Raw genomic sequence first — 14,069 nt, 5'->3', positions numbered from 1 at the left:
TTCACTCTTTCATACCTCTCACATCAGCATGCACACCTGCTGCCTCATCTGCTACCGGTCACACCCCCTACCGCTGAAAATTATGAACTTAATATTCAATCCGCTGCTGGACAAAGGGCCAGAAGAGAGTCTTAAGAATCCATCGGGTTATTCTGTTTTACAGTTATCGCTATGAAAGATTCTATTCTCCAGGTCTCACGGCTCATGCTAAGACTGATATATGTGCATAGAATCCTATGGTTGAAAGATGGTCAGCCAAAGCGTCATACAAAAAGTTCTTGGCCAGTTTCCCTTTTTATGGGGAACGGTTATTTAATCACTAGAACCTCCTTTGCTGGGACGACGTCTATTGGGACGGCCTGCGCTCTGTGATCGGCGATTCTATGAGACTTGCCTGATCACGGATCCAAGCAAGGGGTCGATCCCGACCCCCTTACCACGTGATCAGCTGTCAGCTAATGACAGCTGATCATGTGATACAACGGAGCCGGTAATCGGCTATAATATATTATTATAAAAAGAGCCGATCACCGGCGGCCGTGATCGGGACATCAGTCCCGATCACGGCCAGCCCTGCCAGTGCCCACCTGCCCCCTGCCAGTGCCACCTCATTAATAAATAAGTGCCCCCGTCAGTGCCACACAGCAGTGCCCATAGTGCCACACAGCAGTGCCCATAGTGCCACCCAGCAGTGCCCCCATCAGTTCCCAGAATCTGCCTCAACGGTTCTGCACCCCAGTGCCACATATCCGTGCCACCCATCCATGCCATCTTATCTGTGCCCATCAGTGCCGCCTTATCTGTGCCCATCAGTACTGCCTTATCGGTGCCACCTTATCTGTGCCTATCAGTGCCCACCAGTGCAGCCTATCAGTGCCGCGTCATCAGCGCACTTCAATGAAGGAGAAAAATTACCTGTTTGCAAAATTTTATAACAAACTATTAACCACTTGCTTACTGGGCACTTAAACCCCCCTCCTGCCCAGACCAATTTTCAGCTTTCAGCGCTGATGCACTTTGACAATTGCGCGGGCATACAAAACCATACCCAAATGAAATTTTTATCATTTTTTTCCCCCACAAATAGAGCTTTCTTTTGGTGATATTTAATTACAGATGGGAGTTTTATTTTTTGCTAAACAAACAAAAAATAATGCAAAATAAAAAAAAAATCATGTTTAATAGTTTGTTATAAAATTTTGCAAACAGGTAATTTTTTCTCCTTCATTGAAATGCGCTGATGAGGCGGCACTGGTGGGCACTGATAGGCGGCACTGGTGGGCACTGATAGGCGGCACTGGTGGGCACTGATAGGCGGCACTGGTGGGCACTGATAGGCACAGATAAGGTGGCACCGATAGGCACAGATAAGGTGGCACCGATAGGCACAGATAAGACAGTACTGATGGGCACAGATAAGGCGGCACTGATGGGCAAAGATGGGCACCGATGGGTGGCACTAAGGGGCACTGATGGGTACCACTGATGGCACTGATGGGTGGCACTGAGGTGCAGCAATGTTTTTGAGGCAGATTGTGGGCACTGATGTATGGCACTGTGGGCACTGCTGGGTGGCACTATGGGCACTGATGGGTGGCACTGCTGTGTGGCACTTTTTTAATCATCTGGGGGTTACTGGCAGGATGCAGGTGGGCACTTATACGCTGGCCGTGATTGGGACTGATGTCCCGATCGTGGCCGCCGGTGATCGGCTTTTTTTTTTCTCTCCTCGCGCTGTCAGCACGAGGAGGAAAAATAGCTGATTACCGGCTCCGTTGTATCACATGATCAGCTGTCATTGGCTGACAGCTGATCACGTGGTAAGGGGTCGGGATCGACCCCTTGCTCGGATCCGTGATCAGGCGAGTCTCATAGACTCGCCGATCACAGAGCGCGCCGCGCGCGCCCCTCAGGGGGTGCGCAGGCTGCTCGAGCACGGGACGACGTCAATAGACGTAGTCCCGGCAAAGCAGGTCCGCGCTGTAGCCGTCATTCGGCTATAGCGCGGATCTCAAGAGGTTAAACATGATTTTATTTTTGCATCTTTTTTTTGTTTGTTTAGCAAAAAAATAAAACTCCCAGCTGTATTTAAATACCAAAAGAAAGCTCTATTTGTGGGGAAAAAAAATGATAAAAATTTCATTTGGGTACAGTGTTGTATGCCCGCGCAATTGTCATTCAAAGTGCATCAGCGCTGAAAGCTGAAAATTGGTCTGGGCAGGAGGGGGGTTTAAGTGCCCAGTAAGCAAGTGGTTAGACAAGCTGGATAAGTATATCCAAAGCATTTCTAATGGGAAAAGTTCCCTTTTTTTTTTTTTCAAAAGAGGTAACCCACAAAACGGAATACTAAAGCCTTATGAAAGGGTGCTCCTGCTCGCTTGAGTGGGGGGGGCTTTTATATGTGATGTACTATACAAGCTTTTATAATAATTTTTAAATTCATTCACTATTTCTTAGACTGACCTAGTAATCCTGCCTCCCTCGATCCTTATGGCCAGTATAATGGAAGATGGTGCGTTTGCCCTGGTTATATCAAAGCCAGGATTCTCCCCACTCGCTCCCTACCCAAAAAAACTATTTTTGAAATAGCATCCTGTTCTCTGCTTTAGTCAAGACCTGCTTCCTATATTCTTCCCTTCTCCCCAACCACTCCCCATACCTAAAGCGGTGTTGGATCTGCCATGTATCGCCTTTCTGCTTGTCTAGCATTCTCCAGTGCAATAATCTTTTTTTAATTTTGTTTCTTAACCTGAAATTTACTGGATTAGTACCCTCTGAAGAAACTCCTTCAGGGTGTCCCAAATCACCCCCACCAAGGCTGACTGTGCATTTTTATTCTATAAATTCCTCCAGGCTGGCTGTTATTTTCCCTGAATCTTCAATCCATTCCAGACAGTAGGGGTTTATCCTCCAATCACTCATTCTATAGCTATTCCCTATTTTTACTGAAAAGACCTTGGGTGAGTGATCTGAGAGACTCCTCAATTCATACCTTACTACTTACATCATATTCAAGGCATCTTCATTACAGAGCACAAGATCTATTCTAGAGAAGGTAGAATGCATCTTAAGGTGGCTGGAGTACTGTTTTACATCCGGGTACCACCTCCTCCAGACATCCACAAGTCCTATCTTCCCGCAAAACTGACAGAGCGGGCTGCTGGATGTACCACCAGAGGGGGTCCCAGAGGAAAACTTATGCATGTTTTTATCCATAGTCATGTTAAAGTCTCCTGCCACCATCACCGGTATTTCTAGCTTATCCATAATCTCCATTAGATTCAAAATTTCTATGCCAAAGGGTGGGGGGGATATAAACATTAGCCAAAATGCACAACCTATCCTCTATTATGCAAAAAAGAAAAACATATCTACCTTTCATCTTACTCTGCCTGTAGGAAAAAGCCACCCCCAAATCCACCAGAGTGCTTACTCCCCTTGAGTAGGAGGTGTAAATACAATGGTATTGCACCCAGTAGTTCCTATGCCTCAGAGCCGGGTCACACAGGGGCGACTCAGATCCGACTTCAGGACGCCCCTAGTCGCCTCATGTTGGACAACATGTAAAAATCAATGTAAGTGAATGAGAGCTGTCTTAATGCACACTACTGAAGTCGCTCGGACTTCAGAAAAGGTTCATGTACTACTTCAATCCGACTTGTAGGCGACTGGTACCCGTTGATTTCAATGGAGGTCGCCTACAAGTCGGATCTCCGTCTATACGGAGGCGACTCTCATGGAATTATCAGCTCTCAAGAGGGAACTCCATGCTAAATTTATTTAAAAAAATTGGCGTGGGTTCCCCCTCCGAGAGCATACCAGGCCCTTAGGTCTGGTATGGATTCTAATGGGAACCCCCTACGCCGAAAAAAAACGGCGTGGGGGTCCCTCCCAGATCCATACCAGACCCTTATCCCAGCATGCTACCCGGACAGCTTATCGGAATCCGGGAGCCCCCTTTAATAAGGGGGCCCCCAGATCCCAGCCCCCCACCCTATGTGAATGTACCCCCTACCCATTCACCTGCGAAAAAAAAAAATGTAAAAAAAAAAAAAAAAAACACACAAGTGTTAAAATAGTTTATTGCACAGCTCTGGGGGTCTTCCGTCTTCGGGGGTCTTCTTGCCGGACTCCTCCGCTATCTTCTGCTCTTTTTTTTTGCTAGCGGAGGAGCCCGGCTTTCTTCTTCGCCGCCGCCTGGGGGTCTTCTTCCGACTTCGGGGGTCTTGTCCCCCTCTTCGGTTCTTCTTGCCGGGCCTTCTTCTAGCTCTTTTACAAGTGGTGGCCCAGTCTTCTGTCGCCGCTGCCGCCTTCTGTTCTTCTCTTCAGGAGATGTTGCCTCGTCGCTGTCTCCGCTCACTATGACAGAACACGCGGCCTGCGGCGACTTATATAGGGACATCGCCGGATGATGTCCCTGCCCATTATGATGTCACAGTCCCAGCATCCTCTGGGACTGTGACATCATAATTGGGCGGGGACATCATCCGTGATGTCCCTATATAAGTCGCCGCATGCCATGTCCCTGTCATTGTGAGCAGAGACAGCGATGAGGCAACATCTCCTGAAGAGAACAGAAGACGGCGACAGCGGCAGCGGCGACAGAAGACCGGGCCACCGCTTGTAAAAAAAAAAAAAAAAAGTGGCCTGGTATGCTCTCGGAGGGGGAACCCATGCCATTTTTTTTTTTTTTTATTTGCCATGGAGTTCCCCCTTCAGAGCTCATTCTCTGATTGGCCACGGCAAAAGTCGCCTGGCCTGGGGCGACTTAAAGTCGTGTTGTAAGTCTCCCCAGGTCGTGTCTAAGTCGTGTTCAAGTTGTCTCCAAGTTGCCTCACAAAGTCGTCCTGAAAGTCGTGTCACCCCTGTGTGAACCGGCTCTTAATGTGCATATAGTCTCCCTCTCCAGGTGTGTTTCCTGCAGGCAGAGTATTTTAACCCCACCTGCCTTGGCCATTGAAAAAATTGCCCGCTTCTTAGATGAATCCCTCATCCCCCGAATATTCCAGGAGTATATCTTTAACCCCCTGGAGTGCTTCAGGGATTTCCCTCCTCTTTTCTTAGTGGCTGCCCTTTTTACCTCTTCCCTGAACTAAAATGGTTATCCCAGAAACTTGTGTTCGTGTGTCTTCTCTCACACTTGTAACTATGTGGTTCTTCCCCTTCCTGTGTGAATTCCAATAGAGTTTTTCCCCCTGAAAATCATACCCTCCTACATACATACACTCCATTCATTCCCCTTCCTATCCTTCCACCATACACTCCATCCAATCCTTCCAGTCTTCCTCACAAGTCCATTCACAAGACCTTTAGCTTTTTGACAGCCCATACGGAGGTATGGTTAGAATCTCGAGGACATGCCTGCAGAAGCCTGACATTGCAGCAGCAAATCGCTGATCACAGGGTGCAGACATTGCAGCAGCAAATCGCTCATCGCAGGGTGCTCCTGTGGGGGGGGGGGATAAACTTAATTCACATATTTTTATGGAAATAAAATAAACTTATCCTTTAAGCCCAGGAGCATCCATTTTTGTATAAATGTTTTTGTAAGGCCTCAAATAGTTGCTCTATAATGCAAAAAATGTGGATAGCAACCAATAAGAAACCTTCGGGTAACTTCAGAATGAAAAAGCAAACAAATTTTAGGTCCTGTGTATTAACTTTTTTACTTTTTACATTTTAGGTTAAGCTGGCCTGGTTTGTAAGAAATGTATCATCGTGGTGGAGACAGGGGTTGGCATCAAAGACATCGGAGAGATGTAAGTGTTCTTAGTACATGTTGCAGACATTCCTCACAAGTTATATGAATAAAAATACCACACAAATACTTAAATTATTGTGAAGGTTCAAGTACACTATGGGTCTGATTTATAACAGAGCAGTTATTGCTATTTTCTCTTGGTTATACTCTCAGCCTACATTTTATGGTATATTTTTAGTCCATTGCTCCACATTTACAAATGTGATTCCTAGAGTCCAAAGTTGGTGGGGCACAGTGCAAACTTGAGCAAGAGAAAAAAATAAGATAAGAGAGAGATGATGTATAAGAATAAAAGCCAGAAGGAAAACCTAAGAACTAGTTCTGGCCAGCTAAGTAGATTTTATAGGTAATAACATAACTCCTGAGATTATTGATTTAAGGGCATATCTGATTGCTTCCTGGGTGATTGGGAAGAAATTTTCCTTTAAGGCCCCTTTTTTAGCAGCGCTTTACCACCAATTTCGCAGTGCTATTCGCCCGCTAGCAGGCCGCTTTTACCCCCCCAGCGGCCGAGAAAGGGTTAAAACCACCGCAAAGCCCTGCTGCAGCAGCGCTATGCCGGCAGTATAGCAGCTCTGCCCCATTGATTTCACCGCTCCAAAGATGCTGCTAGCAGGACTTTTTTTTTTTTTTTTTTTTTTTACTGTCCTGCCAGCTTACCGCTCCAGTGTGAAAGCCCTTGGGCTTTCACACTGGAGACACAGCAGGGGCTTTCAGGGTGCTTTGCAGGAGCTATTTTTAGCACTGTAGCACCTACAAAGCGACCCAATGTGAAATGGGTCTTAGGCGGCATGTCCAATGCCCTACATACTTTTGCTAATAGGTGTACTTTGTTCATATATCAAAAAGTTGGGAGGTATGATTAAACCCAAAAACAATAAAATGTTTATATTGAAACCTACCAATCCTTAGATTTGGCTGGTGGCTGCTTTTCGTTTTTTTTTTTTTTCCCACCTGGTCATCCAGCCACAAAACATGCCAGTCTAGGGGAAAGGTAGTGTTAAGGCCTGTACACGCGATATGAAAATTAAAATTAAAATTTTATCCGAACGATCTGCCGATTTTAGGATCGTTGGTATGGTCCTTTTCAATGGCCGATTCCAATTTTTTGTCCGATAAAAGCTGGATATGCAGACTATAAAATTTGTCGTACGTCAACTCGATGTCCGATTTTCATTTCATTAGTACGGTTTTCATCCAAAAAAATCATTAAGAGCAAGACTACGCATGCTCAGGAACGAAAGAATACATACAAAACTATTCGACACATGACGTCACTTCTGAAGTTGTATTCTGTCATACGAGAATTTTTTGTATGTTGAATAACCTCTTCACTTTCGGCATGAGACTAGCAAGCAACACAAATCAGACGAACGGTCGTCCGAAAATCTGAATGTGTGTACTAGGGTTTAGACTAGCAGATTTAGATGAACTTCATTAACAAACTGAAGCTGGACTCCAGCTAAAGCTGGCCATAGACTGTTCGAATCTTGGGTACAACCAGCAAGCAATCACTGTGTGGTCTCCTGCCATGGATGATTCCCCGCAACCCCCAGCGGGAGAACACCATAGTTCTGCGTGATGGATTCCCCCATCAACACTGACCTGTGGTTAGAGAAAAGAATATCGCACCATCTACGGCCGGCTTAATACTTTTTTTTTTTTTATAATCAGTTCCAGCAAGCTCCCTCCCCCCCCTTCTTTTTTTTTTTTTTTTTTTTTTTTCTTTTTTTCTTTTTTTCTTTTTTTCTGGGGGATAAAGGTTTTACATAAGTGAATAAAAGCTGACCATTATAAGCACCCTGTTAGTGTTAAATGGTTTGTCCTCTAACTGCTAATTTGTCTCAACAGCATGTTCTGTTAAAATACGTTGAAAAATAAGACTTACTGGCCAGATCATCAGGTGAAAATATCAAGGAAAAAAGCTTAAAAAAAAAATAAAAATTATGCAGCCACCACATCTAAGAATTGGTAAGCTGCAAGTTTAATAATAAAAAAAAAAACACTTTTTTTTTTTGTGGGGGGGGGGGGGGGGGGGTGTAATACCACTTCAATTTAAAATATTGTGTATATGTGGGAGTGGCGCTTATGTCACTAATGGTACCATTTGAGGGTCTCCTCCTTGAGCCAAATCATAGGAGTTCAAACCTAAATGGAACTTTTCCCCTCCAATGGACAGATGTACACAACAACCTATATGAAAAAATATACATATCTATTATTAAAATCAATTAAAACTTCATATTAAAATCTACAATGTGTACGTGGACTTCAATTCTACCACTTGTTTTGTATTCTGTTTATACTAATATGACTTTAAGATGCATGTTGGGTTTTTGTTTCTGGCTACCCCTGAAGCAGAAAAGCAGGCAGAGGCATGGGACTAGTCGCCTGAATTGCCTGTGTTCTTCCTACATTTTTTTTTTTTTTATCTTTCCCCATTACTGATTTAGAATGCCTTTTTATGCAAACTGTCTTTTGTGTGGAGGTGGCTATTGTGGTACAAGCAGGGTTTTGCATTCTCATGCCATAGCCTCTAGCAGATATACAGTGATGAGGCACAGGAATGCATAGGCACCAGGACAGGAGGTGCTCTGCTATTTTTAAGGAGGAATTCCAGACAAAAACTGTATTTCTTAGGCACATTTCTAAATTACAGACATAAGTGTGAAGTAAGAATGCTTTAAAAAATACATATTTTAATAGTTTGTTTTTATGGATTTACAAAATGCAATGTGAGCAAACAGAAGAAAAAATCTAAATCGATTTAATATTTGGTGTGACCACCCTTTTTGGTTTAAAACCAGCATCAATTCTTTTAGGTACACTTGCACACAGTTTCAGGTAGGTTGTTCCAAACATCTTGGAGAAGTAACCATATATCGTCTGTGGATGTACCGGTAGGTTGCCTCAAATCCTTCTGTCTCCATGTAATCCCAGACAGATGATGTTGAGTTCATGGCTCTGTGAAAACTGTGTGCACTTTTACCTAGAACAATTAATGATGTTTTGAAGGGAAGGGGTTGTCGCACCAAATTTGGATTTCTCTTTTTGTTTTTTTTTCTTCTGTTTACTTTTTTTTTGTTTATTGATGAGAACAAATTAAGGCAAGGCTGCACATGGTTCGAATTTTGGCTCGTTCCTGCTGCTCTGGCCCAAGATTTGAACCGTATATGGGCAAGTTGAATGTACCAAGTTGATCGTTCGAACTTGGGTACAACCAGCATGCCGGATTTTACTTGCGATTATCGCTAGCGGCTGCTATAGCCACTAGCCATAATCACCATCTTCTCTCGGCAGGGACGGCTACCCTCGACCCCACCGGAAGTAGACAATGGCTTGTCAGGAGGGATTCCTGCATCATTTCTGTATTGATGGAGGAATCAAGCAAATTTCTTAATGCAGCCCGTGGCTCAGTGTATTGCCGGCCCAACACTTCTATTTATGAAAGCATTCTTAATAAGACAGCATTTTTCATACCTGCCTAATATTGTATGTATGTACAGCCCTCAAACTCTCTGCTCGCATTTGGCGAGTGGAAAAAAGCTTGGGGCAAGTGTGTGCTGTACCGGGGGGCAGGCAGGCAAGTGTGGTCGATCGAGAGACAAGTCTCCTCCCAGCGATTGGCCAGGAGGCTGGGGAAGGGAGAGGAAGAGGAGAGCCGGCTGGACCACACAGAGAAGGGGAACTTCTGTGACACAGCTTGGGTCTGAAACTCTGGCCGCTGTCAAAGTCCCGCCTTCTATGATGGACATCACGCTGGTCCAATGCCAGGAAATCGAAGTAGTGTGACGTCTATCCTAAGAGCCTGTCCAGAAGGTGGGACTTCGACAGCAGCCGTCGTTTCAGATCCAAACTGTGTCACAGCGAGAAATCCCCTCTGCGTGATCCGGCTGGCTCTCCCTCCTGATTCCTCCCTGTTGCTGTGCTGATGGGCACTGATAAAGTTGTTGCTGTGAATAATTATTTTTGGACCTTAATTCTGAATACAACATTTAAGTGTCATTTCATGAGATAATTTACGAGGGCGTAGCAGGGTAGGGGTTTTGGTGGGGCAACTGGTGGAAAGTAACTCTTAAGGCTTGGCTAGTAGCTCTGGATTTTTTCCATTTTTTTTTTTTTTTGGCTGTGTGTGTGTGTGTGTGTGTGTGTATACGCTCCCACTTGATCACCTGGATGTTTGGGCCCCTCCTCCTTCCCCCGCTGCCAAGCCATTCACTAAGTGTAGCGCGCTTAGCTTATGCACAGTAGGGAACCGGCTATGAAGCCACAAGGCTTCCCTGCCAGTTTCCCTTACAAGAAATGGTCTCGGTAGTACCTGAGAGGCGATTTAAAAATTGGCTGGGTTGAAGACACCTGTAGATTCGTGGACAGGTAAGTGTTCTGCTGCTGACTTTAAATTTTTTCTAAAAGAGCTTGGAACTCCTCTTTAACCACTTGACTACTGGGCACTTAAACCTCCTTCCTAACCAGACCAATTTTCAGATTTCGGTGCTCTCATACTTTGAATGACAATTCAAAGTATGAGAGCATGCAACACTGTACCCAAATGAAATTTTTGTCCTTTTTTTCACACAAATAGAGCTTTCTTTTGGTGGTATTTAATCACCTCTGGGTTTTTTTATTTTTTTGCGCTATTAACCGGTTCCCGACCAGCGCACGCCGATGTACGTCGGCAGAATGGCACGGGCAAGCATATTGGCGTACAGATACATCCAATCTTTAATGCCGCCCTGCCATCGCAAGTGCGGCGCGCTCGCATGCTGGTTGGGAGCCCCGTGAGTCTGGTCGCAGGTCCCGCGAACTCGATCGCCGCGGGCATACCCGCGATCGTCCCACGGGGCGGCTGAACGAGGAAATGCCGTTTGTAAACAGCATTTCCCCGTTCTGCCTAGCAACTAGTGACGCTAATCTCTGCTCCATGTGATTGGAGCAGAGATCAGTGTTCACTAAATTAAAGCCCAGCCCCCAACAGTTAGTAACACCCCTAGGAACACTTAACCCCTAAACTGCCACCCACTGGTTAACCCCTTCCCTGCCAGTGTCATTTACACAGGAATCGCTGCATTTATATAGCAGTGATTGCTGTATAAATGACAATGGTCCCAAAAATGTCAGATGTGTCCGCCATAATGTCGCAGTCACAATAAAAATCGCTGATCGCCGCCATTAGTAGTAAAAAAAAAAAAAAAAAAAAAATTAATAAAAAAGCCATAAAACTATCCCCTAGTTTGTAAACGCTATAACTTTTGCGCAAACCAATCAATCGCTTATTGCGTTTTTTTTTGTTTGTTTTTTTTACCAAAAATATGTAGAAGAATACATATCGGCCTAAACTGAGGGGAAAAAATGTTTTTTTTATATATATTTTTGGGGGATAATATAATAAAAAGTAAAAAATAATGCTTTTTTTTCAAAATTGTCGCTCTATTTTTGTTTATAGCACAAAAAATAAAAACCGCAGGGGTGATCAAATACCACCAAAAGAAAGCTCTATTTGTGAGGAAAAAAAAGGACGTCAATTTTGTTTGGGAGCCACGTTGCACGACCGCGCAATTGTCAGTTAAAGCGAAGCAGTGCAGAATCGTCTTTCGGCTATGGCCCGGTCGGCATGTGGTTAAGGTAGAACTGTAGGCAAAACTTTTTTTTTTTTTTTCCCCATTTTAGATAGAGCAAGTGAGAATTATAACCTGTCGTAATTTTTTTGTTCTTCTTTCTGTCCCATAGCCAAACAGGATTTGGGGGGAAAATCCCTGTAAAAGAATGGATTTCCTTGGGACCCCCCACCCCCTGGTTACCAGAACTAGTGTTACTGTTAGAATAATTCCCCTCCTATTACTTTACTGGGGTCAACCTGAAATGTGGGATTTTCTTTTACTGTCCCTTTCAATGGTAATGGTAAACAGAGGGGGTGAATCTTCTTAATGGGGGCACAGATGGCAATAAAACTGACAGGGGTTCTAATTCCAAAAACTGTTCCAAAACTGAAAAAAATAAGTTTTGATTTTGTTATACTTAAGGATATTTCAAAGAATTTATTAGCCAAGCATAGCCTAAAAGAAGAGGTTTAGCAACTGTACTTATACAATCAATGGGAAGATAATATTACTCCCATGGTTAAACACCTGCAGTATTCTGACCAACAGTAATGGACTGAACTGCATTTACCTAACAGTATATTAAGACAGGCCTAACTTGTTATAACCAATTTTATCCTACTGGCCAGTAATTGGGGGGGGGGGGGGGGGAGGGAGAGAGAATGTTGGCTGTCAAAATTGGGGCTCTTGAAGAAAGCACAACAGTTTCAAGCAGACAATAGATGAACTTGTACAATGTATGTTAGTCTCTTACCAAACCAAGGGAGCCCTCTTCTGGGTCTCCAGACATATGCTCTCATTCATTTAAAATCCTCAGACAGGGATAGAAGTTGCTATGATTTCTATTTTTCAATCCTGCAGACACAATCACTCTTTTCTGGACAAGCGGTAAGTTTTAACACACCAGGCATCCAAATCGGTCCTCGCACTCTTCCAGGGAGAAGGTTTCCATTCCCTGAGGCCCGATTTTGTGCGATTGAGCTTTGCTTCTCTCAGGTCCCACCTGATTGTGATCAGCAATGGCAGAATTTTGTTCAGTCAGCGGCTCAGTCCTTTTTATTGCTTTGTTGCATCTGCCAAACAGTCCTCCAGACCCCAGAATACAAATGCCAAGATGACTGAAAAAAAGTTCACACTTATACAAGAGGGCTTATAATGATACAGCAGATGGAAATTATGCTTCTGAACTCGCTTTGTCGCTACAAGTCAGTGGTAGATTCAATATGTTTAACTGAACAATAAATAACTAGGAAGCAGATAAGGCCACACAGTTATCCTCTCCATACACTACAATAACTCCTGTATCCATTGCACAGTTCCTAGGTGTTGAGACAGATCATGGTCTTATCTAATCAAACTAAGGAGCTAAGACTCTCTATCATGCACTTACAGATTAGTGGTACTCACAGCCAGCAGTACTATATTTTTTAACATTTTGCTTGGCAAGCTCTATTTATCTAAATGATTTTATAAAATGGTAGTGCAGAATTACACAGTTCCTTTCAAAAAGTAAGGAGTGGTTGGTTTCTTCCATGGTAATAAAATTTGCCTTTTTATGAGCAAAAAACAGAAGTATAACAAGGGGTGTTCTAAGAGCTGTTGTGGAGGCTACCTCTTCCACCAGTCCCAGTAGATAGATACTCGGATGGGCAAAGCGGTAATTTTTAGCTTTAAATTGGATTACCCCATTTCAGAACTGTTGAATATTGATATTGATGGACATTGCCAAAAGATAGATGAAAGTCAGTGTAACAATAAGTGCAATGGGGCGGGCCTGGACGGCAATGGAGTAGGATGCAGGCAGAATGAGCTCCTCTTGACGATTATCCTTTTTGATATCCTGCTCATGAACCAGCCCTTAAAATCATACTGCCAGACAATGCATAACAGCGGGGAACGGACCGGTACCATGTCGCCGCCAAAAAGAACCACGTCAGGATGAAGGCCAGATAGACCAAGATGGTGCCGACATATGCTCCGCAGCAGAACCCCAGGGCGCGGACACAGCCAAAGTACTGGAGGCCATAGCCACCCTTCAGGGGACACTCACCGCATCACCGATCAATGATGTCAAGATTGATATATCCCTGCTTAGACAGGATCTTTATAAAGTGAAGGACCGGGTCACAGAAGCAGAGACCCACATCGGAGCGGCAGAGGACATATTACACCCCTTAACCACTTCCCGACTGGCGCACGCCGATGTACATCGATACTTCGGCAGAATGGCACGGACAGGCAAATGGGCGTACAGGTATGTCCCTTTAAATTTGCCATTGTGCGCCGGTCGGGACCTCTGTGAGTCTGATCGCGGTTCCCGCGGACTCGATCGCCGCGGGGATACCCACGACTGTCTCAAGGGGAGAAAGAACGGGGAGATGCTAAAGTAAACAAAAATATGTAGAAGAATATGCATTGGCCTAAACTGAGGGAAAAAATGTTTGTTTATACATTTTTGGAGTATATCCGTAATACTGGGCATTTGCAGGTGGCGTTGAGGCTCCCCTCCGGTGGGTTGAGCGTATCGCAGCACTTGTTGCTAAATCCACCGCATTTGAATTGACAGCTGTGTAAACTGACCGGCAGGCTAGGTACATCTTTGTACATGCACTTGTAGGAGGAGCCCCCTGCTAATTATAGCCAGCTACATTCCCCCCCCCCCCCCCATACAGATCAGAAGTGGTTACAGAGGGCCTAGCACTTATAGCACA

General features: G+C 44.5%; 1 protein-coding gene across 1 annotated transcript in view; it reads left to right on the top strand.

The window, feature by feature from the left end:
- Window positions 1–14,069, top strand: part of LOC143984136 (uncharacterized) — a 128,085-nt gene that overhangs the window by 22,280 nt on the left and 91,736 nt on the right. The window contains exon 2 of the mRNA XM_077484447.1: window positions 5,684–5,759. Within this exon, the coding sequence (XP_077340573.1) occupies window positions 5,709–5,759 (51 nt within the window). The 5' untranslated portion in view covers window positions 5,684–5,708. The remainder of the gene's footprint in view (window positions 1–5,683; window positions 5,760–14,069) is intronic.

This window comes from Lithobates pipiens, unplaced genomic scaffold (assembly GCF_037356315.1).
Source record: "Lithobates pipiens isolate NorthernLeopardFrog02 unplaced genomic scaffold, aLitPip1_a1.2 Scaffold_16, whole genome shotgun sequence".
NCBI classification, from domain to species: Eukaryota; Metazoa; Chordata; class Amphibia; order Anura; family Ranidae; genus Lithobates; species Lithobates pipiens.
The sequence above is the reverse complement of the archived record's forward strand: the minus strand, read 5'-3'. Positions and strand labels throughout refer to the sequence as shown.